General features: G+C 37.3%; 1 protein-coding gene across 4 annotated transcripts in view; it reads right to left on the bottom strand.

The window, feature by feature from the left end:
- Positions 1-24991, bottom strand: part of WDSUB1 (WD repeat, sterile alpha motif and U-box domain containing 1) — a 54671-nt gene that overhangs the window by 12670 nt on the left and 17010 nt on the right. For all 4 annotated transcript variants that reach the window (XM_045868797.3, XM_045868799.3, XM_064586604.1 and 1 more), the window contains 5 exons: positions 20645-20678; positions 19243-19283; positions 19056-19162; positions 18012-18191; positions 4756-4896 (listed from right to left, as the gene is read on the bottom strand). In XM_045868797.3, coding sequence (XP_045724753.1) covers positions 4756-4896; positions 18012-18191; positions 19056-19162; positions 19243-19283; positions 20645-20678 — 503 coding nt within the window. The remainder of the gene's footprint in view (positions 1-4755; positions 4897-18011; positions 18192-19055; positions 19163-19242; positions 19284-20644; positions 20679-24991) is intronic.

Here is a 24991-nt window from a genome sequence, read left to right on the forward strand (position 1 = left end):
ACATACAAAAATCAGCTGTGGTTCTATTCACTGAAGAATCCAAAAAGGAAATTAGGACAATTCCAATTACAAATAGCATCAAAAAGAATTAAATACTTAGTCATAAACTTAAGCAAGGAGATAAAAGACTTGCATGTTGAAAACGATAGAACATTGCTGCAAGAAATTAAAGACACAAAGGAAAGACATTCTGTGTTCATGCACTGGAAGACAATGGTTAAAATTCCCATCCTACCCAAAGCAGTTAAAGAGTCCATGTGATCCCCATCACAATCCCTCTCAAAATGCCAAAGACATTTTTTGTAGAAATAGAAAAATCCATCCTAAAATTCATAAGGAGTTGCAAGAGATCCTGAAGAGCCAAAACAATCTCAGAGAAAAAGCTGGAAGACTCCCCTTTGCTGATTTCAAAAGTTACTATAGACGAAGCCACAGTAACCAAAACAGTGTGGTACTGGCATAAAGGCAGCTATGTAGAGCAACAGAATAGAGGAATAACCCCCCACATGTATAGCCTAGTGTTTTCAACAAGGGTGCCAAGACCATTCAATGGAGGAAAGAACAGTCTCTTTAACAAATGGTGCTGGGGAAGTGGATATCTGCATACAAAAGGATAAGTACACGATATACAAAGATTAACTCAAAATGGAACAAAAACCTAAATGTAGAAACTAAATAAAACACTTAGAAAACACGGGGGCAATGCTTCATGACATTGGATTTGGTAATGATTTCCTATGTATATGACCCCAAAAGCACATGCAATAAAAGAAAAAAACTGGACTTCATCAAAATTAACTTTTGTGTATCAAAGGGCCCCATTAACAGAGTGAAAAGGCAACCTGTGGAATGGGAGATACACTTGTAAATCATACCTGATAAGGTATATCCAGAATATATAAAGAACTCCTATATCTCAACAACAAAAAAACAGACTGAAAAATGGTAAAGGACTTAGATATTTCTCCAAAGAAATATAAATGGCCAAGAAGTAGCTAAGACATTCAACATCCTAGTCATTAGGGAAATGCCAATCAAAATCCAAATGAGGGGTGTCTGGGTGGCTCAGTCGTTAAGCATCTGCCTTTGGCTCATTCAGGTCATGATCCCAGGGTCCTGGGATCGAGTCCCACATCGGGCTCCCTGCTCAGTGGGAAGCCTGCTTACTCCCCTCCCACTCCCCCTGCTTGTGTTCCCTCTCTTGCTGTCTCTCTCTGTCAAATAAGTAAAATCTAAAAAAAAACCACACACACACAAAATCCAAATGAGCTACTACCTCACACCCATCAAGATCACTATTATAAAACAAAAACTAGAAAATAGTAAGTACAGGCAAGGATGTAGAAAAATTGGAACCCTTGTGAACTGCTGGTGGGAATGTAAAATGGTGCAGCCACTGTGGACATGGTACAGTGATTCCTCAAAAAATTAAATACAGAATTACTATATGATCGGACAATTCGACTTCTGGGTATATACCCCAAGAGAACTGAAGGCAGGGACTTGAGCAGATATTTGTATACCCACATCCACAGTGGCATTATTCATTATAGCCAAAGGTGTTTTGTAAAAACCCACATGTCCACGGTTGGATGTATATACCAAGTATGCTATAAACATACAATGGAATATTTTTTACCCTTAAAAAGGAAACCAATTGTGACACATGATACAATGTGGATGAATCCTGAAGACACTATGCTAAGTAAGTCAACACAAAAGGACAAATACTGCCATGATTTTCCTTATATGAGGTATCCAGAACAGTCAAATTCAATACCACTGAACTGTATACTCAAAAATTGATAAATGATTTTAAGTATTTTTATATTACAATAAAAAAAATCAATGAATGTAATTGTGTTAGGCAGAATAATGACCCACAAACATGCCTACATCCTAATTCTGGAACCTTTGACTATGTTATGTTAACACGGCAAAAGATTATTAAGCTTGCCAAGGAACTAAGGTCACTAATCAGCTGATTCTAAAACAGGAAAGTATCTATCACAGGAGTTCTTAAAAGCAGAAGAGGAAGGTAGGAAAGTGGGTCAAAGAGATGCAATGTGATACAAAGAGATACTAGGTCTGAAGCTGGAAAAAGGAGCCAGTGTATTAATTACCTATTGCCTCAGTAACAAATTACTGCAAACTTAGTGACTTAACACAATTTATTATCTTACAGTTCTGCAGATCAGAAATATGAAATCCGTTTCATTGGGTTAAGATCAAGGTGTTGGCAGGATGGCATTCTTTCCAAAGGCTCTAAGGGAGAATCTGTTTCCTTGTCTTTATTAGCTTCTAGAGGCTGCCTGAATTCCTTAGCTCATGGTCCTGTATCACTTCAACCTCTGTTCTGTTGTCACCTCTCCTCTGACTCTCCTGCTTCCTTCTTTCACTTACAAAGATCCTTGTGATTACACTGGGTCGACCAGATAATACAGGGAACTCTTCTACCTCAAGATCCTTAATCATATCTGCAAAGCCCTTTTGGCCATGTAACATTGATAGGCTCTGGGGCTCTATAACATGGACATCCTTGGGGAGCCATCATTCTGCCTACCACAGGTGAGAACAACCCTCAGGTTATAGCCAGCAAAAAAAATAGGGCCTCAGTCCTAAAATCACAAGGCACTGAATTCTACCAACAACCTGAATGAGCAAGAAATGGATTCTTCCCTAGAGCCTCCAGCAAGGAACAGAACCTGCCAATACTTTGACTTCTGCCTGTGAGAATGTACTGGACCTCTGACCTACAGAAATGTTGTGCTACTAATTTTGTAGTGATTTGTTATGACAGCAATGGGGAATTAATACAGTAATCTATCATAATACAGGATAAAAGAGAAAAACCATCTTATTTCAGTGGATAAGCATTTTATATATTCTCAGCAACTGGAGATAGAAGAGAACTTCTTTAACTTGATAGAAGGCAGCTTACATCATACTTAATGGTGAAATATTGAATTGAACTGAATACTTCCCCCTTAAGAGCAGATTAAGGCATTCCCACCACTTCTTTTCAACTCTGTATTGCAAATCCTGGCCAGCATAACAAGAACAGGACAAAAGGTAGGGGTGGAAGGAGGCATACAGATTGGAAATACGAATGTCTACTTGCAGATGACAGGATCATGTATGAAGAAAATCAAGTAAAAAGATCTATAAAAGGTATTACTAATAAACTAAAGCATAGTCACAGAGTACAAAGTCAATCTATAAAATCAACTGTGAAAAACAATGAATTGGGAATTGAAATTTTAAAAACTAGTATCTATAGTGTTATAAAAATACTAAATACCTAATGACAGTATTAACAAAGTATGTGTAAAACCTATACACTGAAATACAAAGCACTGCTAACAGAATGAAGACCTAAAAAGGAGAGCTGTGTGATATTCATGAGTTGGAGCCGTCAGTTCTGAATTGATCAATAGATTAAACACCATTTTGATGAAATCCTGGCAGGCTTTTACACTGAAAACTACAAAACATTGTGGAAAGAAGTAAAAGAAGATACAAATAAATGGAAAGACATCCTATTCATGGATGGGAAGAGTTAATATTGTTAAAATGTCCATACTTGTGCTCGCTTCGGCAGCACATATACTAAAATGTCCATACTTAACCAAAGTCATCTACAGTTTCAATACAACCTCCATCAAAATCCAAATGGCACTTTTTAAAGGAATAGGAAAACCCACACTAAAATTCATATGCAATCCCAAAGTATCCTAAAGAGCTACAGCAATCCTGAAATAACAAAGCTGGAGGCCTTATACTTCCCGATTTCAAAACATATTACAGAGCTATAGTAATCAAAAAAGTACGGTACTGGCATAAAGACAAATATACAGACCAATGGGACAAAATAACCCAGAAATAAACCCTCACGTCTGTGGTGAAATGATCTTCAACAAGGTTGCCAAAACTATGCAATGGGGAAAGACCACACTTTTCAAATGTCCAGTGAATATTCTAATAAAAACGATCAGAACCATTCTTTTTCATGTTCATAAAATATTCTGATTGGTTAATTCTGCTTTGGGGCGCACATGCCATAAAAATAACCCTAAGTAATGGGTAAGAGAAAAAAGGAAATACCAAGGTATCATTGCAATGCCATTTACAATATAAAGATTTCCACTATTTGGTATATGTATGTGTTTACAAGAGTCAAAATGTAACATAGAGCCACAGTGGAATAAAGTTATTAAAACTGAAAATTATGTAGACTAGGTCAATATTTAGAAATGTATAAAGTTTTACACAAAAATTAAAAAACATAATATGGATTCACTGATTACAACTATGTAAAGTATGTATGTCTGTGCCTATTGACAAAGATTAGAAATTAATGTGGAAAGATGCAATTTTATAACTTTTAAATCTTATTCCAGTAAGGTTGTTTAAATTCATGATAGACAAACATAAGAGATCTCAACAGTCTATCTTAAAAACAGTATTTTACCTTGCATACTTGTAACCAAAAACACATTTCACAAGTAAAGCTTGTTAAACTTACCCCTTTTGTCTCTAATCTTATCCAAACCTACTCCATCCAATTTTATTAAGAAATATATAATGTTCAGTAGTTTACCTCAGATCAGAGGAGTTTAAAAAACTACTTATGAGCTATAAAACAGATTTTAAAAATGTTCCACATTTAAACAAACTTCCGTGAACTAATTACATTATTTTTTCATTTAGCACATGATAATTATGCCCTGAAACTTAGAAAAGCATCACACATACCTGATGCAATGACAGGCTCTTTCATGAGCTCCCTCGTTATTGGACATAGAAATTCATCAGGAATTCCAGAAGAAAGGGTTTTCACCTTTGTCCTGAGCTCTTCAATTTTCCTCAGAACTTTACTCCGCAGCCCTAGAGATTCTGAACAGAAATTATTTTGTTAGGGTGGGAGAAGCACTGTAACCTCTATGCAAGGCTCTAGCAAATAAAGATTTTATCTATAACAACGAAAAATATTCAGACATCTGTTTTACCACATGGAACTGTTTTCTTTATAAAATCTTTAATCTTTGTACTATAGAATACTGTGTGGTTAAAATAAATCAGCAACTAATGGAGAGTTTATTCTACACAACTTTATTCTGAAAGTTGGAGAATTTCAGACTGCTGAATACTAATAAACTGTACAAAATCAGAAAAGATTCTTTATTATTGGTCGCTGTGTTTAAACAAAAATATTTCCTAACAATTTTTGAAGATCTTCAGTTTAATAATGTAAAAATTCCATCTGATGTTTAAAAATTTTTAAACTAGATATATCTGTTGATCTCATATGAAACACAATCATACATAAAGCTCATCTGTTTGTCCAAGACTGTACACACAAATTTCACTCATTTGTATTTTTACTTCTGTCAAGTTTTAAATTATCTTAATTTTTTTTTTAAAGACTTTATTTTTTGACAGAGAGAGACACAGTGAGAGAGGGAACACAAGCAGGGGGAGTGCGAGAGGGAGAAGCAGGCTTCCCACCGAGCAGGGAGCCTGATTTGGGGCTCGATCCCAGGACCCTGGGATCATGACCTGAGCTGAAGGCAGACGCTTAACAACTGAGCCACCCAGGTGCCCCTATCTTAATTTTTTAATTTTAGAAGTTTAGTGTAATTAGCTGTTTACATTTTTATTTAAACATTATTTTGAGAGAGAGTGAGAGCGAGCATGTGGGGGGAGGGGCAGAGGGAGAGGGAGAGAGAATCTTAAGCAGGCTCCACACCCAGCATGGAGTCCAACATGGGGCTCAATCTCATGACCCTGAGATCATGACCTGAGCTGAAATGAAGAGACAGACACTTAACCAACTGAACCACCCAGGTGCCCTAGAACTTTAAAATATGTCAGAATGATGTGAAAAAATAAATGCCCTATTAAATAATTTATTCTGTTTGTTCAGTTTGCTAACTTTCCAAATCTTAAACATGAAGCAGATTCCTTAATTTACTAGAGAATGTTAACATTTTTGTCTCCATTCATAATAATGATTTTCCTAATTCTGCTATTAGACTACCACAGATGTTAAATTACATTTCAATTTTGGCTTGGGCCTGATCTGAAACTTACTTTGTTGAAGTTTAAAATGACTCTAACTATTAACCCTGAGATTCATCCTTCAAGAACTATTTCAAACCATTAATTAAATCCAAGAATTTTTTTTATCAGAATATAATTCTATTCCAATTGTTTTTACTATGCTTCGTTTTCAAACATTCTTTATTGAAATCTGAAATTATTGTTTTACATTATCAAGTGCTTCTGTGTGATAAAGATTTATTATGAGAGAGGAATGAGAAATCAACTAATGAAGATGTTAAATTCAACAGACCTTAAAAAAAAACCAAAAACCCTACACTCTATTACCTACTTTTAGGAGGAAAGAGTAAATTATAAAGGAAATAAGTTATTACAGATACAAACATAGCTTTCACAGTATGACCTAAGAACAAAACTATCTGACCCTAAGTATTTTCACAAACCATCATTCTGTTAGCTTCTTAAAAGGCCGTAAGATTCCAAGATATTTAAATACGTTCACATGCTACATTTACCATATAAGGAAGTATAACACTATACTTTAAAATGGTTTTAATCTTTCTGTTGTTATTTGACTCTTCATTAACAATAAATCTCACTATGGATATTCTATTTCCTAAGCTTTCCAATTAAGATTTTATTTAGTGCAGCCATCAAAAGGAATGAGATCTTGCCATTTGCAACAACATGGATGGAACTGGAGGGTATTATGTTGAGCGAAATAAGTCAAACAGAGAAAGACATGTATCATATGATCTCACTGATATGAGGAATTCTTAATCGCAGGAAACAAGCTGAGGGTTGCTGGAGTGGGGGGTGGGGTGGGAGGGATGGGGTGACTGGGTAATAGACACTGGGGAGGGTATGTGCTCTGGTAAGCGCTGTGAATGGTGCAAGACTGTTAAATCTCAGATGTGTACCTCTGAAACAAATAATGCAATATATGTTAAGAAAAAAAAAAAGAAGAAGAAGAAGGTAGCAGGAGGGGAAGAATGAAGCGGGGGAAATCGGAGGGGTAGACGAACCATGAGAGACGATGGACTCTGAAAAACAAACTGAGGGTTCTAGAGGGGAGGTGTGTGGGGGGATGGGTTAGCCTGGTGGTGGGTATTGAGGAGGGCACATTCTGCATGGAGCACTGGGTGTTATGCACAAACAATGAATCATGGAAACTACATCTAAAACTAATGATGTAATGTAGGGGATTAACATAAGAATAAAAAAAAGATTTTATTATAGTATGTTAATAGTAGTATGTGATATTATTTTTATTAGAGCATGACACTAAGACTTCAAACTATTTTTGATAGGGATCTGGTATCCAGAGTGTATCAACAACTCTTACAACTCAACAATAAAAAGACAAATCAATCAATTTAAAAAGAGCAAAGCATCTAAACAGATATTTCTCCAAAGAAGATATATTAATGACCAATCAGCACTTGAAAAGATGCTCCAATTCATTAGGTAAATACAAATCCTAAGTATAATACCACTTCACATCTACAAGAGTGTCTATAATCAAGATGACAGGTAATAACAAGTGTTGAGAAAGAGGTGAAGAAACTGGAAACCTCACACACTGAAGTACTTATACATAAAAAACATGGATGAACCTTGAAAGCATTATGTTACATAAAAGAAGCCAGATACAAAGGGCACCTATTAACGGTTCCACTTATAAGAAATGTCCAAAACGGCAAATCCATAAAGACAAGGTAGATTAGTCGTTGCCAGAGGCTAGGTAGACAGAATGGGGTTCTTTTGAGGGGATAAAAATGTTCTGAAATTAGACGGTGTTATATAATTCTCTGAATATTCTAAAAACCACTGAATTATACACTTAAGGAAAAATGACTTGCATATTGAAAATGACAAAGCACTGTTGAAAAAAATTAAGAAGACCTGATTATACTGAAAAATGTCCTGGGACACCTGGGTGGCTCAGTAAGGTAAGTGGCTGCCTTCGGCTCAGGTCATGATCCCAGGGTCCTTGGATAGAGTCCCGCATCAGGCTCCTTGCTTAGCGGGGAGCCTGCTTCTCCCTCTGCCTGCCACGCTCCCTGCTTGTGCGCACGCGCTCTCTCTCTCTGGCAAATAAATATCTTAAAAAAAATTCTCTCTCTTCCTCTTCCTCTGCCCCTCCCCCTCCACTCACACATGCTCTATCTTTAAAAAAAAAAAGTCCTGTGCTTATGGACTGCAAGACTTAATATTGTTAAGATGACAATAATCACCAAATTAATTCACAGATTCAATATAATCCATACCAAAATAGGTGGCTTTTTAAGGAGTGCACTTGTGATGAGCACCAAGTATCGTATGGAAGTGTTGAATCACTACACTGCACACCTTAAATTAATAATACACTGCATGCTAACCGGAATTTAAATAACTTAAGAAAATTAAAAAATTTAGGGGGAGGAGCAAGATGGTGGAGGAGTAGGAGACCTAAATTTCGTCTGGTCCCAGGAATTCAGCTGGATAGGGATCAAACCATTCTGAACACCCACAAACTCAACAGGAGATCAAAGAAAAGAAGAGCAGCAACTCTCTGAACAGAAAAGCGACCACCTGGAAGGTAGGACGTGCAGAGAAGTGAATCCGAGGCGATATTCGGGAGGATAGACGGCAGGGGAGTGGGCCTCCGTCAGCCGCTACCGGCAAGTGATAGAGCAGCTGAGCACAAAATCGGAACTTTTAGAAGTCTGCTCCGCTGTGGGACGTCGCTCCAGTGGCTAAGCAGGGGGTGGAACCCTCTCTGGGCCATTCTGATCTCAGGACCCTTGGGGTCACAGAAAGACCGGGGGTGCCTGAGTGCAGCAGAGCTCCCAGGTATTGGAGTGGGGAAGCCGGCTGCAGAGACGGAGCCGAGACAAGGGCTCTCAGCTCGGGGTTGCCATAAACTGTGATCCGAGGCACAGTCGGGCCACTGCTCCTCCAGCAGGGACCCAACAAGCGGCAGATCCGGGGAGACTCCCCCGGGAGGAGCAGCGCGAGAGCGCACCGCAGGGATCTGCTGGGTTTGGAGACTCCACCCGGGGTCGGGTGCCAGAGATAAAAACACTTGGTGACAGGCCGGGTGAGCACGGAGTGCGGCCAGAGACCGGGGAGACGGGAGTGATTGACTGCTTTTCTCTGGGGGCGCACTGCAGAGCGGGGCAGTGAGTTCTCGGCTCCTCCAGGCAGAGATTGGGAGGCCAGCATTTTCACTCTCATCCTCCAAAGCTGTACGGAAAACTTGCAGGGAACAGAAGCTCCTGAGAGCAAACCCGAGCAGATTACTTAGCCCGGACCCGGCGGGGGCGGGGCAATTCTGCCTCTGGCAAAGACATTTGGGAACCACAGCAACAGGCCGCTCCCCCAGAAGATCAGTAAGAACAGCCAGCCAAGACCAAGTTTACCGATCAATGAGAACAGCAGAACTCCAGCGCTGGGGGAATACAGCACATAGAATCCATGGCTTTTTTCCTCCTGATTCTTTAGTCTTTCAAAATTAATTTTTTTAATTTTCTTTTTTTTTTCTTTTTCCCTTTTTCAACCAACATCTTATCAATCCCTTTTTTAAAAATCATTTTTATTTTTCATTTTTAGAGTCATATTCTATCCCTTCATAATAGTTAACCTTATTTTTGGTATATATATAAGTTGTTCTCTCTTTAAAACTTTGGGATACAGTTTCTTCTAACAGACCAAAATATACCCTAAAATCTCTAGTGTATGGCTTTGTTCTAGTCTCCTGCCTGATCACATTCTTTTTTTTTTAAATTTTTCTTCTTTTTTCAACCAACTTATTAATTCCTTTTATAATCTTCTGTAATTTTCATCTTTACAGTCATATTCCATCCCTTCATTGTATTTACCCTTATTTTTGTACATATATATAAGCTTTTCTTTCTTTAAAGTTTTGGGAGGCAGTTTCTTCTAACAGACCAAAATACGCCCAAAATCTAGTGTGTGGCACTGATTTTTCACCAGCCTGATAGTATCTGATCATATTCCTTTTTTTTTTTAATCCTTTTCATTTTCTTTTTTCTTTCTTTCCCTTTCTTTCCCCCCGGTTTCAGGTCTCTTCTGATTTGTTTAGTGTATGTTTTTCTGGGGTCGTTGTTACCCTGTTAGCATTTTGTTCTCTCATTCATCTATTCTTCTCTGGACAAAATGACAAGACAGAAAAAAAATCACCTCAAAAAAAAGAACAAGAGGCAGTACCGACTGCCAGGGACCTAATCAATATGGACATTAATAAGATGTCGGAACTAGAGTTCAGAATGACTATTTTTTTTTTTTTATTTGACAGAGAGAGACACAGTGAGAGAGGGAACACAAGCAGGGGAAGTGGGAGAGGGAGAAGCAGGTTTCCCGCTGAGCAGGGAGCCCGATGTGGGGCTCGATCCCAGGACCCTGGGATCGTGACCTGAGCCGAAGGCAGACGCTTAACGACTGAGCCACCCAGGTGCCCCCAGAATGACGATTTTAAAGATAATAGCTGGGCTTGAAAAAAGCATGGAAGATATTAGAGAAACCCTTTCTGGAGAAATAAAAGAACTAAAATCTAACCAAGTTGAAATCAAAAAGGCTATTACTGAGGTGCAATAAAAAATGGAGGCTCCAACTACTAGGATAAATGAAGCAGAAGACAGACTTGGTGATATAGAAGACCAAATGATGGAAAATAAAGAAGCTGAGAAAAAGAGAAATAAACAACTACTGGATCACAAGTGCATAATTCGAGAGATGGGGAGGCTGGGTGGCTCAGTCATTAAGCGTCTGCCTTAGGCTCAGGTCGTGATCTCAGGGTCCTGGGATAAAGCCCCGCATCAGGCTCCCTGCTCCGCGAGAAGCCTGCTTCTCCCTCTCCCACTCCCCTTCCTTGTGTTCCCTCTCTCGCTATCTCTCTGTCAAATAAATAAATAAAAATCTTAAAAAAAAAAAAAAAGAATTCAAGAGATAAGTGATACCATAAGACAAAACAGTGTTAGAATAATTAGGATCCCAGAAGAAGAAGAAAGAGAGAGAGGGGCAGAAGGTATATTAGAGCAAATTATAGCAGAGAACTTCCCTAATTTGGGAAGGAAACAGGCATCAAAATCCAGGAGGCACAGAGAACCCCCCTCAAAATCAGTAAAAATAGGTCAACACCCCAACATCTAATAGTAAAACTTACGAGTCTCAGAGACAAAGAGAAGATCCTGAAAGCAGCTCAGGAGAAGAGATGTGTAAACTACAATGGTAGAAACATTAGATTGGCAACAGACCTATGCACAGAGACCTGGCAGGCCAGAAAGGACTGGCATGATATATTCAGAGCACTAAATGATAAAAATGTGCAGCCAAGAATACTATTATCCAGCTAGGCTGTCACTGAAAATAGAAGGAGATAAAAAGCTTCCAGGACAAACAAAAACTAAAGGAATTTGCAAACACGAAACCAGCCCTACAAGAAATATTGAAAGGGGTCCTCTAAGCAAAGAGAGAGCCTAAAAGTAACATAGACCAGAAAGGAACACAGACAATATACAGTAATAGTCACGTTACAGGCAATACAATGGCACTAAATTCCTATCTTTCAATAGTTAATCTGAATGTAAATCAGCTAAATGCCCCAATCAAAAGACACAGGGTATCAGATTGGATAAAAAAACAAGACCCATTAATATGCTGTCTGCAAGAGACTCATTTTAGACCCAAAGACACCTCCAGATTGAAAGTGAGGGGGTGGAAAACCATTTACCATGCTAATGGACACCAAAAGAAAGCTGGGGTGGCAACCCTTATATCAGACAAATTAGATTTTAAACCAAAGACTGTAATAAGAGATTAGGAAGGACATTTTATCCTGCTTAAAGGGTCTATCCAACAAGAAGATCTAACAATTGTAAATACCTATGCCCCTAACATGGGAGCAGCCAATTATATAAGCCAATTAATAACAAAAGCAAAGAAACACATCAACAACAATACAATTATAGTAGGGGACGTTAACACCTCCCTCACTGAAATGGACAGATCATCTAAGCAAAAGATCAACGAGGAAATAAAGACTTTAAATGACACACTGGACCAAATGGACTTCACAGATATATTCAGAACCTTCCATCCCAAAGCAACAGAACACACATTCTTCTCTAGTGCCCATGGAACATTCTCCAGAATAGATCACATCCTAGGTCACAAATCAGGTCTAAACCAGTACCAAAAGACTGGGATCATTCCCTGCGTATTTTCGGACTACAGTGCTTTGAAACTAAAATTCAATCACAAGAGGAAAGTTGAAAAGAACTCACATACATGGAGGCTAAAGAGCATCCTACTAAAGAATGAATGGGTCAACCAGGAAATTAAGGAAGAATTAAAAAAAATTCAGGGAAATAAATGAAAACACAACTGTTCAAAATCTTTGGGATGCAGCAGAGGCAGTCCTAAGAGGAAAGTATATAGCAATACAAGCCTTTCTCAAGAAATAAGAAAGGTCTCAAATACACAACCTAACCCTACACCTGAAGGAGCTGGAGAAAGAACAGCATATAAAGCCTAAACCCAGCAGGAGAAGAGAAATAATAAAGATCAGAGCAGAAACCAATGAAATAGAAACCAAAAGAACAGTAGAACAGATCAATGAAACTAGGAACTGGTTCTTTGAAAGAATTAATAAGACTGATAAACCCCTGGCCAGACTTATCAAAAAGAAAACAGAAAGGACCAAAATAAATAAAATCATGAATAAAAGAGCAGAGATCACAACCAACACCAAAGAAAGACAATTATAAGAACATATTTTGAGCAACTATATGCCAGCAAATTAGACAATCTGGAAGAAATGGATGCATTCCTAGAGATGTATAAACTACCAAAACTGAATCAGGAAGAGATAGAAAACCTGAACAGACCCATAACCAGTAAAGAAGTTGAAGCAATAAGCAAAAATCTCCCAACAAAGAGCCCAGGGCCAGATGGCTTCCCAGGGGAATTCTACCAAACATTTAAAGAAGAATTAATACCTATTTTCCTGAAACTATTCCAAAAAACAGAAATGGAAGGAAAACTTCCAAACTCGTTTTATAAGGCCACCATTACCTTGATCCCCAAACCAGACAAAGACCCCATCAAAAAGGAGACTTACAGACCAATATCCTTGATGAACATGGATGCAAAAATTCTCACCAAAATACTAGCCAATAGGATCCAATAGTACATTAAAAGGATTATTCACCACGACCAAGTGGGATTTATTCCTGGGCTGTAAGGGTGGTTCAACATCCACAAATCAATGTGATACAATACATTAATAAAAGAAAGAACAAGAACCATATGATCCTCTCAATAGATGCAGAAAAAACATTTGACAAAGTACAGCATCCTTTCTTGATGAAAACTCTTCAGAGTATAGGGATAGGGGGTACATACCTCAATATCATAAAAGCCATCTATGAAAAACCCATAGCGAATATCATTCTCAATGGGGAAAAACTGAGAGCTTTCCCCCTAAGGTCAGGAACAAGGCAGGGATGTCCACTATCACCACTGTTGTTCAACATAGTACTAGAAGTCCTAGCCTCAGCAATCAGACAACAAAAAGAAATAAAAGGCATCCGAATCAGCAAAGAAGAAGTCAAACTCTCACTCTTTGCAGATATGATACTTTATGTGGAAAACCCAAAAGACTCCACCCCAAAACTGCTAGAACTCACAGGAATTCAGTAAAGTGGCAGGATGTAAAACCAATGCACAGAAATCAGTGGCATTCCTATACACCAACAACAAGACAGAAGAAAGAGAAATTAAGGAGTTGATCCCATTTACAACTGCACCCAAAACCATAAGATACCTAGGAATAAATCTAACCAAAGAGGCAAAGAATCTGTACTCAGAAAACTATAAAATACTCATGAAAGAAATTGAGGAAGACACAAAGAAATGGAAAAATGTTCCATGCTCATGGATTGGAAGAACAAATCTTGTGAAGATGTCAATGCTACCTAGAGCAATCTACACATTCAATGCAATCCCCATCAAAATACCATCCACTTTTTTCAAAGGAATGGAACAAATAATCCTAAAATTCGTATGGGACCAGAAAAGACCCCAAACAGCCAGAGGAATGTTGAAAAAGAAAAGCAAAGCTGGTGGCGTCACAATTCCGGACTTCAAGCTCTATTACAAAGCTGTCATCATCAAGACAGTATGGTACTGGCACAAAAACAGACACATAGATCAATGGAACACAATAGAGAGCTCAGAAATGGACCCTCAACTCTATGGTCAACTAATCTTCGACAAAGCAGGAAAGAATGTCCAATGGAAAAAAGACAGTCTCTTGAACAAATGGTGTTGGGTAAATTGGACAGCCACATGCAGAAGAATGAAACTGGACCATTTCCTTACACCACAGACAAAAACAGACTCAAAATGGATGAAAGACCTAAATGTGACAGGAGTCCATCAAAATCCTAAAGGAGAACACAGGCAGCAACCTCTTCGACCTCAGCCGCAGCCACTTCTTTCTAGATACATCGCCAAAGGCAAGGGAAGCAAGGGCAAAATGAACTATTGGGACTTCATCAAGATAAAAAGCTTTTGCACAGCAAAAGAAACAGTCAACAAAACCAAGAGACAACTGACAGAATGGGAGAAGATATTTGCAAATGACATATCAGATAAAGGGCTAGTATCCAAAATCTATAAAGAACTCATCAAACTCAACACCCAAAGAACAAAGAATCCAATCAAGAAATGGGCAGAAGACATGAACAGACATTTCTCCAAAGAAGATATCCAAATGGTTGACAGACACATGAAAAAGTGCTCAACATTGCTTGGCATCAGGGAAATCCAAATCAAAACCTCAATGAGATTCCACCTCATACCAGTCAGAATGGCTAAAATTAACAAGTCAGGAAACGACAGATGTTGGTGGGGATACGGAGAAAGGGAAACCCTCCTACACTGTTGGTGGGAATGCAAGCTGGTGCAGCCACTCTGGAAAACAGTATGGAGATTCCTCAAAAAGTTGAAAATAGAGCTACCATACGACCCAGCAATTGCACTACTGGGTATTTACCCCAAAGATACAAAGGTAGGGTTCCGAAGGGGTATGTGCACCCCAATGTTTATAGCAGCAATGTCCACAATAGCCAAACTATGGAAAGAGCCAAGATGTCCATCGACAGATGAATGGATAAAGAAGTTGTGGTGTATATATACAATGGAATATTATGCAGCCATCAAAAGGAATGAGATCTTGCCATTTGCAATGACGTGGATGGAACTGGAGGGTATTATGCTGAGCGAAATAAGTCAATCAGAGAAAGACATGTATCATATGATCTCACTGATAGGAGTAATTCTGAATCTCAGGAAACAAACTGAGGGTTGCTGGAGTGGTGGGGGGAGGGAGGGGTGGGGTGGCTGGGTGATAGACATTGGGGAGGGTATGTGCTATGGTGAGCGCTGTGAATTGTGTAAGACTGTTGAATCACAGACCTGTACCTCTGAAGCAAAGAATACATTGTATGTTAAATAAAAGAAGAAGGTAGTAGGAAGGGAAAAATGAAGGGGGGGAATTCGGAGGGGGAGATGAACCATGAGACTATGGACTCTGAGAAATAAACTGAGGGTTCTAGAGGGGAGGGGAGTGGGGGGATGGGTTAGCCTGGTGATGGGTATTAAAGAGGGCACATATTGAATGGAGCACTGGGTGTTATACACAAACAATGAATCATGGAACACTTCATCAAAAACTAATGATATAATGTATGGTGATTAACGTAACATAATAAAATTAAAAATTTTAAAAATCAGGTGGCTTTTTTTTTTTTTTTCTGAAAGAGAAACTGACAAGTTGATTCTAAAATTCATATGGAAATGCAAGGCACCCAGAGTAGCAAAACCAATCTTGGAGAGAAAAAGAAAAAAAGGACACATATTTTTTTATTTAAAACCTACTACAGGGCGCCTGGCTGGCTCAGTCGGTTAAGCGACTGCCTTTGGCTCAGGTCATGATCCTGGAGTCCCGGGATCGAGTCCCGCATCGGGCTCCCTGCTCAGCTGGGGGTCTGCTTCTTCCTCTGACCCGCTTCCCTCTCGTGCTCTCTGTCTCTCATTCTCTCTCTCAAATAAAGAAAATCTTTAAAAAAATAAAATAAAATAATAAAAAATAAAACCTACTACAAAGCTATAGTAATTAAGACAGTGTGGGGGTACGTAGGTGGCTCAGTCAGTTAAGTGTCCAACACTTGGTTTCAGCTCAGGTCATGATCTCAGAGTCATGAGACTGAGCCCCGTGTCAGGCACTGCGCTCAGCACAGAGTCAGCTTGAGATTCTTTCCCTCTCTCTCTGCTCCTCCCATCAGTCTCTCTCTCTCTCTCAAATAAATAAAACCTTAAAAAAAAAAAAGTGTGGAACCAGCATAAGAACAGACAAATAGATCAATGAAATAGAATTGAGAGTGCAGAAATAAATCCTCACATTTGTAGTCAGTTGATTTTCAACAAGGGTGCCAAGACAATTGCAAAGGACAAGAATAGTCTTTTCAACAAATAGTGCCGGAGCAGCACCTGGATATCTACATCTGAAAGAATGAAGTTGGATGCTTACCCTCACACCATATACAAAAATTAAGTCAAACTTGATCAGACACCTAAATATAAGAACTAGACATATAAAGTTCATAGAAGAGAAACAGGTGTAAATCTTCAAGACTTGGAATTAGGCAATAGTTTCTTAGATATGACACCTATAGCACAAAGCAACAGGAAAAAAAAATATATTGGACTTAATAAAAATTTAAAAATTTTTGTGTTTCAAAGGATACTATCAAGAAAGTGTAAGGCTAACCCAGAGGAAGGGAGGAAATATTTATAAATCATATATCCGATAAGTCTTATATCTAAATTTATATAAACAATAAAAAGACAACCTAAGTTTTTAAAATGGCCAAAGGATCTTAATAGACATTTCTACAAAGAAGATCTACAAATGGCTAACAAGCACATGGAAAGATGTTCAACATCACCAGTGACCAGGATATGTATGTTGAAACCATAATGAGAAACCACTAGGATGTCTATAATTTAAAAAACAAGTGTTGATGGGGATGTAGAGAAACTGATATCTTCATATATATGGCTGATGAGAACATAAAAATAGCACAGCTGCTTTGGAAATAGTCCAGCAGTTCCTCAAATGTCAGCACAGAGTTACTATATGACCCACCAATTCCATTCCTGATGATACATCCAAGAAAACTGGAAACAGTATCACACAAAAACTTGTACACAAATGTTCAGAGAAACATTATTCATAATAGCTAAAATGGAAACAGTCTCAATTCAATCAACTGATAGATGGAGAAGCAAAAAGTGATAAATTCATACAGTGAAAAAAATACTCAGTCATAAAAAGAAATGAAGTACTACTATATGCTATAGCATGGATGAACCTTGAAAACATTTAAGCAAGAGGCCAGACAAGGCCACACATTATAGGACTCCACTTGTATGAAATGTCAAGAAGAGGCAAATCCTTAGAGACAGAACACAGATTCGTGGTTGCCAGGAGCTACAGAGAAAGAGAAAGAGGAGTGACTGCTCATGGGCATGGGCTTTCTTTCTGAATGTATTAAAATGTTGTGGAATCAGGCAGTGGTGAGGGCTGTACAACTGTGGATATACTAAAAGTCACTACGTTGTACACTCATAAAAGGGGGTGTTTTATCATGTGAATTAGATCTCAATTTTTAAAATATATACATTTTTAAAATTAGCTACATGGTGACTTTAAAGAAATACTACATAACATTTCTTTTCCATAATCTAATAAAAATATATACACCAGAGTAATTACTTTGCCAGAATATTAAGAGGAAACTATTAATACAACGAAAACCAATCTCAGAGTAAATTATTAAAAGTCACTTTTAAGACCGCCTATCTTCCACTAATCTTACCAATTTTCAAATCATCAGCCAGACTTTCTTTGGTGAGATTCAACAGTTCTCTTCCATCAATGTTATTCATTTTGAAAACACCAACAAGGTCACTTAAACCTTGTGCACAAAGCCACATTGAGACATCATCCTCTGACCAGTCTTCAGTAAACTGCTTCGCTTGATCTTCTGTGCTCCTTGCTTTTAAAAACAAACCGACAAACAAAAAGGCAGGTAAAATAACAATGAAGAAAAGTACTTCCTTTATAAATATTCTCACTGAGAATTAAAAAGTAAATGAAATTTCCTTAAATCTGTGTTTTGCTCTTTAACATTCTTCTAAGAAATTTCAAAAAATCAAATAATACTATGCATAATTACAGTATTACTTAATACTATATTAAATACTACTCTTTTGGAACTTTTTCTTTTCACTCTAGAAAAACAATTTTTTTTTTATTATATAAAACTCATAATCTGGGTGCCTGGATGGCTCAGTCAATTAAGCATCAGCTCAGGTCTTGACCTCAGGGTCATGAGTTCAAGCCCTGTATCAGGTTCCACGCTGGATGTGGAGCCTACTTTAAACAAAACAAAACAAAACCCAAAAACCTCATATCAGCAAAAGTATTCTATGTGCTCTATCATCTGCATATCAGCACCACTATTTCGTTAATTCTGACAGTGATAAAAATAAAACTCCTAAATTATGTGTCAACATTGTTTGATGAGGCCAAAAATAAAATGAACAAATAAAACTGTGATTTCTATTTTGTTCCCAGGCTGTATTTATCTGAAAAAATAGTGTGCAGTACAAATAAATAGCTTACAAAACTATGGGAGGTATAATATCCATGAAAGTGCACCGAAAAGCATTTACCAACAGTTTTAACATAGACCAACTACTTTAAAACACTGGCTTCTCTAAAATTACTTTTAAATTATATTAAATTTAGATGTATACTTTATACTGAGAAAAAGCAAGGTGAATAATTTGCCAAAAAATTATGGAATTTAAAATTTTAATGGTGAATGGGTTGAACTGGGTTAGATGCCCTTACTAACCTTGGCAAGGTGTTTCCAGATCAAATTGCCAGATGTTCACTGTTTTGTCCATTGAACCAGTAGCAAATAAAAGGGTATTGGGTGCAAAGGCACAACTTGTGACATACCTAGTTAACAAAAACAACTATTATGTATCCTCAGACTAATTTTTTAATTATATTAATATAAAATGAGGTTAAGTTCAGACCTGGTGTGCTGAGTCAACGTGTGAAGTATATTCTCAGTATTCTGAAAAACAATAAAAACAGCTTTATATTTACACAGGCAGGAGTAAAGTTACTGATAAGGGATTATCTGACATAAATGTTTCTATGCTGTGTTTTAATATTATTAGTCACGAATGTAAGTTGACACTTCACCCAATAAAAAGAGAATAGCATCTATAACTAATAATATTATCAAGTACTTATTTCACTCTTTCTCAATAATTAGCACTGTTGTCTGCTGACCATCTTCCTAGAAGTTTTTAGTATAAAACACTCTTGGCTTTTGCTGACTTATTTGCATTTACTCATGGTAACCTAAACATCTGTTACATGAAATCTGTAATTTTGCTATGACATCTGACTTGTATCCATTGCAGGACCAGTGAGTAGAAATTAGTCACTTAGATTCTGAATACACCTAGCCGGCCATCTAGCATCTAGACATATTTATTTTATTAATTTTTAAAAATGAAGTATAATTAACATACAGTATTATATTAGTTCCAGGTTATATTTAACTGAGACTCATAATTATTTAATGGAGAAAATTTAATGTTATAGCTATTCTTGTAAATGTAAAATCTCATGAAAATTTCTTGAGAAACATTTAGGATCTACTTCACCCAGTGAGTATTTTTGCCCATCTCCTGCCAGAGTGCTCAGTGATTTGAACTTTCACGTGGAGGACTACCTTAGATTCCTTGCTTGACCCACTACCTTTTGATGATTTACATCTCTGTCTCATTTGCTGGCAAAGCTGCAGCCTGAACTCATCATTATGAGGCTCCATTCAACATTCTCCATTCTCTCTTAAAGAATATTTTCATCAACCACATCTTTATTATATGTAAAACATTCATTTTTCTTCGTACTTGTGCAACCCTGGTCTTTATTCATATGGGCCTATCAAAAACTTGCATTTTCCCAAGTTCATTAAATCCTACTCTTCCTTATACTCTAAACCTAGCCAGAACTCCACTGGTAGTAGGCCACTTTCAGCTACACTCTTCCAAAACCCTGGGGTAAACATTCATCCCTTGCTGTTACGGAAACCTGGTATAAAAATCTAAGAATAATCAATTTGAAGTGATTTTTTTTTTTTTTTTTGGATCTAGGTGCTCCTTAAATCTGTATTTTCTTTGATCAGATTCTATTCATCTTAAACATCTGTCCCTCTTAAAATCATTATTGAAATATTTAAGAACTTGTCCCAGAACCTGTACCTTAATCTGCACAACTATCTTAGCATTTCTGAAAATGTATATTCTTAGGCACTTGAAAAAAGTATACATTTTGTTCATCTTGCCTAACAAAATTTTTAGTTCAGTAGCCTAATAAACATAATTTACACAGATCCCACACAAAAGATTTTGAAATACTTACAGTATCATATACTATGACAGACTTATCCACTGATCTTTAAAAGAAAAAGGAAATTATGGGTAAGAAGTTCTATAAAAACAAAGTACAGCATTTATTAATTAGGATTTTTAAATAATTTAAATTTTTTTAAAAAGGCTGAGATATTGATATGCAAACATTTATTTTTAAGAGATTTTATTTGAGAAAGAGAGAGTGCACGTGCACAAGCAGGGGGAGGGTCAGAGGCTGAAGCAGACTCCCCACTGAGTAGGGAGCCTGATGCGATGAGGGGCTGGATCCCAGGGCCCTGAGATCATGACCTGAGCTGAAGGCCGATGCTTAACCTACTGAACCACCCAGGCACCCGTGATATGCAAACATTTAGAATGCAGTCTCTTTTTGTTTCTGGGTATGAACTTTTATTCAAAAAACTACATGCTGTATATGAAATTTATCAGAAAATTATAAACTTTAGTAAACAATGGCATATGCTATTTATACCAACTAGCCATACAGAAAATAAGCATTTCTGATGTATAAATAAGACACAATCCCGTATCGAGTTAATAACTCAAAGGGAAAAGCCACTAAAAGGGAAAACTATTAACAGTTGACCCTTGAACAACGCACGGATTAGGGGCATTGATCCCCTTCCCCATGCTGTTGAAAATTCATGTATAACTTTTGACTCCCCAAAAACTTGACTACTACTAAGCCTCCTGTTGACTGGAAGCCTTACCAATAACAACTGGTTGATTAACACATGTTTTATATGTTACATGTATTCTATACTGCCTACTTACTTAAAGTTCAAGAAAATCTTCAAATCTTAAGAGAAAATACTGTACTATATAAAAAAAAAATCCCTGCATATAAGAAAGCCTATGCAGTTCAAACCTATGTTGTTCAGGGGTCAACAGTACTTGTTCCTTGGTTTTTGTTTCGGACAGCATTGTTCTTTATCAGTGATATGGCCATGCCTTAATTACTAATCTCTCTCTCTCTACATACACACAAACACGCACACACATGCGCACACCTTGTGACTCATTTTTGAAAATTATAATTCTAAACTTGATATGAACTCTACACAGTTTCTTTTAATGGTATAAAAATTTAAAAAAAAAGCCATCTGGGAGTATTCTAGTGGTGAAAAAGATCATCAAACAAAGAAAAATGCAATCCTATAATAAAATACATAATTAACAAGAACAGATAAATGTTTCTCCATAATATTTTTCCTCTTTAAAAATAGTCTTTATGCCACCATGATATATGTTGCAAGGTGAGAAAACACAATACAAGTGTTACTACTGTCTGTACAACTTTAATAATATTTGTATTTATTAAAAGGTGGCTAATAAGAGTCCAACCATAGGAGTCCTAGCTCCTGGAGGGCTTAAAATTCCTTGTTTAGTAGGTTATCCAGTGTAGGTGATGGATTTTTTACTGTAGAATCTTTGTTATAAGTAGAAAAAAGGAATTACACTTTAAATGTTCAAATGTAAAATAAAATACAAGAAAATGGGAAGCATATGAATGCATTCTGGATGTCAAACAGTTATAGCATTAAATGTTAAAATTCCAGCCAAAAAAAACTGAGAAATAATATTAGCAGCTAACATTATTTGATTATGTATATATATGCTAAATATAATTTGTGGATACTCTAATTTAGTCCTAAATTCCTCAAGGTACAAGGTATGATTACTAAAATATATAAAATTCTTAGGGAAAACTACTACTTCTGAGCATCCTAAAAAAGAAAAAAGCAAATTCCATCTTCTGAGATCACAACTGGTGCAATTAAAACTAAGTGGGGTGCCTGGGTGTCTCAGTCAGTTGAGCATCTGACTCTTGGTTTTGGCTCAGGTCATAATCTCATGGGTAGTGGGATAGAGGCCCACATTGGACTCTGTGCTCAGGGTGGAGTCTACTTGAAAGACTCTCTCCCTCTGCCCCTCTCCCTGCTCTCTCTCACTCTCTAATAAATAAATAAATCTTAAAAAAAAAACCAAACCCTAACTCATCCTAATAATATATCACTTGAAGAGCTGGATCATCATTAGTAATCTTTATGAGCATTGTATACTGAGAAGACAGAAATTAGGGCAACAAGCAACAGTCCACTATGGGAATAGGAAGCAATAAGGCCCAAAACAGACTAGAACAAAAAAACAAAGCACCCAAGAAATTTAGACAATCTTGTAGGCAACAGATAGCCAGCCACGATGGCAATGGAATAGGTTCACTTGTTATTGAGGTATGAAAATGAATCTGAGAAACAAAAGGCCAAACATGACAAACTCTTAAGAGTCTAACGAATCCAAGCAAGAAGAATGGAAATTATAAAGAGACCTGCAAACTTTGAGAGATAAAAAAGATTGTCAACTCACCTCCTGTAGTCTCTAATTTGGTCATGGGATTCAAAGAAAGATACTATAGGATTTGATAACTGATTAGATTTGGGGGAAGGAAATTAGGATTAGGGAAAAATAATAGTTTTTAATATTTGAGATTTGAGTTTCAAAGACTAGAAGAATAATAGAGCCATTGTACACAGACACAAAATAAAATACTTTGAAACCACTCAAACAATATAACACTTCAAAATAGTCCCTAAATTGAACCTGAACCAACACCACACAAGAAGTCCCACTGTTTAGTGCTCCTGGTTATACATTTCCTGCCTGCTTTATGTAAATCTTACCCCAACTTTTCAGTATGAACATTCCACCACAATCTGCCCTGTCACTGTATAAAGGAGGCATTAGTATTCAAGCCTTTTGATACTCCATTTCTTCAGTTTTGTGGCACTCTAAAACCTCAACTCTGCTCATTCAAGACTACAAGACAAATATGTCAATTGTATCCAGATGGACACTGGGTGAGAGCAACAACACATACAGTTATGTGGTTGATATGGAGGAGCACAGACTCATGGGGGATCCGTGACATTACAGTGACACTGTACAGCCACCCCAATATCAGAAATACCTAAAGCATTTTAATCTAAACTAGCTTTATACAATGGCCAAAAAGCTAACCAAATGAAATTACCAACATTTCTTTAGGGCAAGTGTGTTCCTAAGGTTTAAAGATTTATTTTGCACTCAAGGGTTTTTATTTTAAAAGTATTGATCTACGTTTCTTCTCATTCAGAAAGTATTTGCAGTCTCTTACAAAGATGTAGCAAAAACAAGGTAAAAATTATGTGAGGAGACCAGAGAGGAAGAGAATACAAAGATGAAGTGGGCAAGAGAAATGAAGGTTAAGATTTAGTGTCCAAGGGGCTCCTGGGTGGCTCAGTCGGTTGCATGTCAGACTCTTGATGTTGGCTCAGGTTACGGACCGTGGGATTGAGCCCCATGTTGGGCTCGAGCCCCATGTTGGGCTCTGCACTCAGTGCAGAGTCTGCTTGTACCTTTCCCTCTCTTCCTCCCCCCCTCCCCCTGCTCGCACTCACTCACTCTCTCAAATAAAATCTTTAAAAAAAATTTAGTGTCCAAAATATACAACATAAAATCCAGTCCACCCTGCTACAGGAGGGCTGCAACTTTGGTTCTGAGCTTCTTCAACAGCAATTCAAGAAAGAAAACATGATATGTTAACACAATTTAAGATAGAAATACAAACCCAAAGTTTGGAAAAGAGACATCAATTCCTCAGACTGAGACGTGAAAGAACTATTTCCCCCAAAGACTTTATAGAGAGGATTCTATGACACAAAGTCCTCAACAACTCTTTCTGAATGAACATGGTAAATTTCAAACAGCTGTTTTATAATGCCCCCTTAGGATAGGTCAATGGCCGAAACCCAGAGAAAGCAGAAATCAGAAAATGTCCAATGTTCTGGATTACATAAAAAAAATAATATATATATTTTATAATCATGTACTGAACAATTATTATGCCCCCAAAATAAGTAATAAATGCTTTGCCTGCATTTTCTTATTTAAGCTTTTAACAATCTTATGAAGAACATGTTATTATTTTCCCCATTCTATAATTCAGAGAAGTGAAGCTGAGATAAGATCTGGAATTAGTGAACTTGCTGAAAGTCACACAGCTAGGAAGTGGCAGGGCTGGGACGAAAACTCAGTTCTATGTGATCCTAAAACCCAACTTTTTGGATTTTACACTTCCTAGAACATCATCCCCCATGAAAGTATTAAAATGGATTCATAATGGGGACATAGCCTGACAATTTTAGCCTAAAAACGTATAAAGCAGATGGCACAGCTATTCAAATTTCACTAAAGCTTTCACAAGACATCTAATTTCAAGCAATGCAATATCTAATAACCCTCTGTAATAAACAGCATCACGTACTTTTAGGCTACTAAATGAACTGACCTGTTCTATAGG

The sequence above is a fragment of the Mirounga angustirostris genome, unplaced genomic scaffold (assembly GCF_029215605.1).
Source record: "Mirounga angustirostris isolate CCGP_5_RB_7025 unplaced genomic scaffold, mMirAng1.0.hap1 SCAF_3, whole genome shotgun sequence".
Lineage (NCBI taxonomy): Eukaryota > Metazoa > Chordata > Mammalia > Carnivora > Phocidae > Mirounga > Mirounga angustirostris.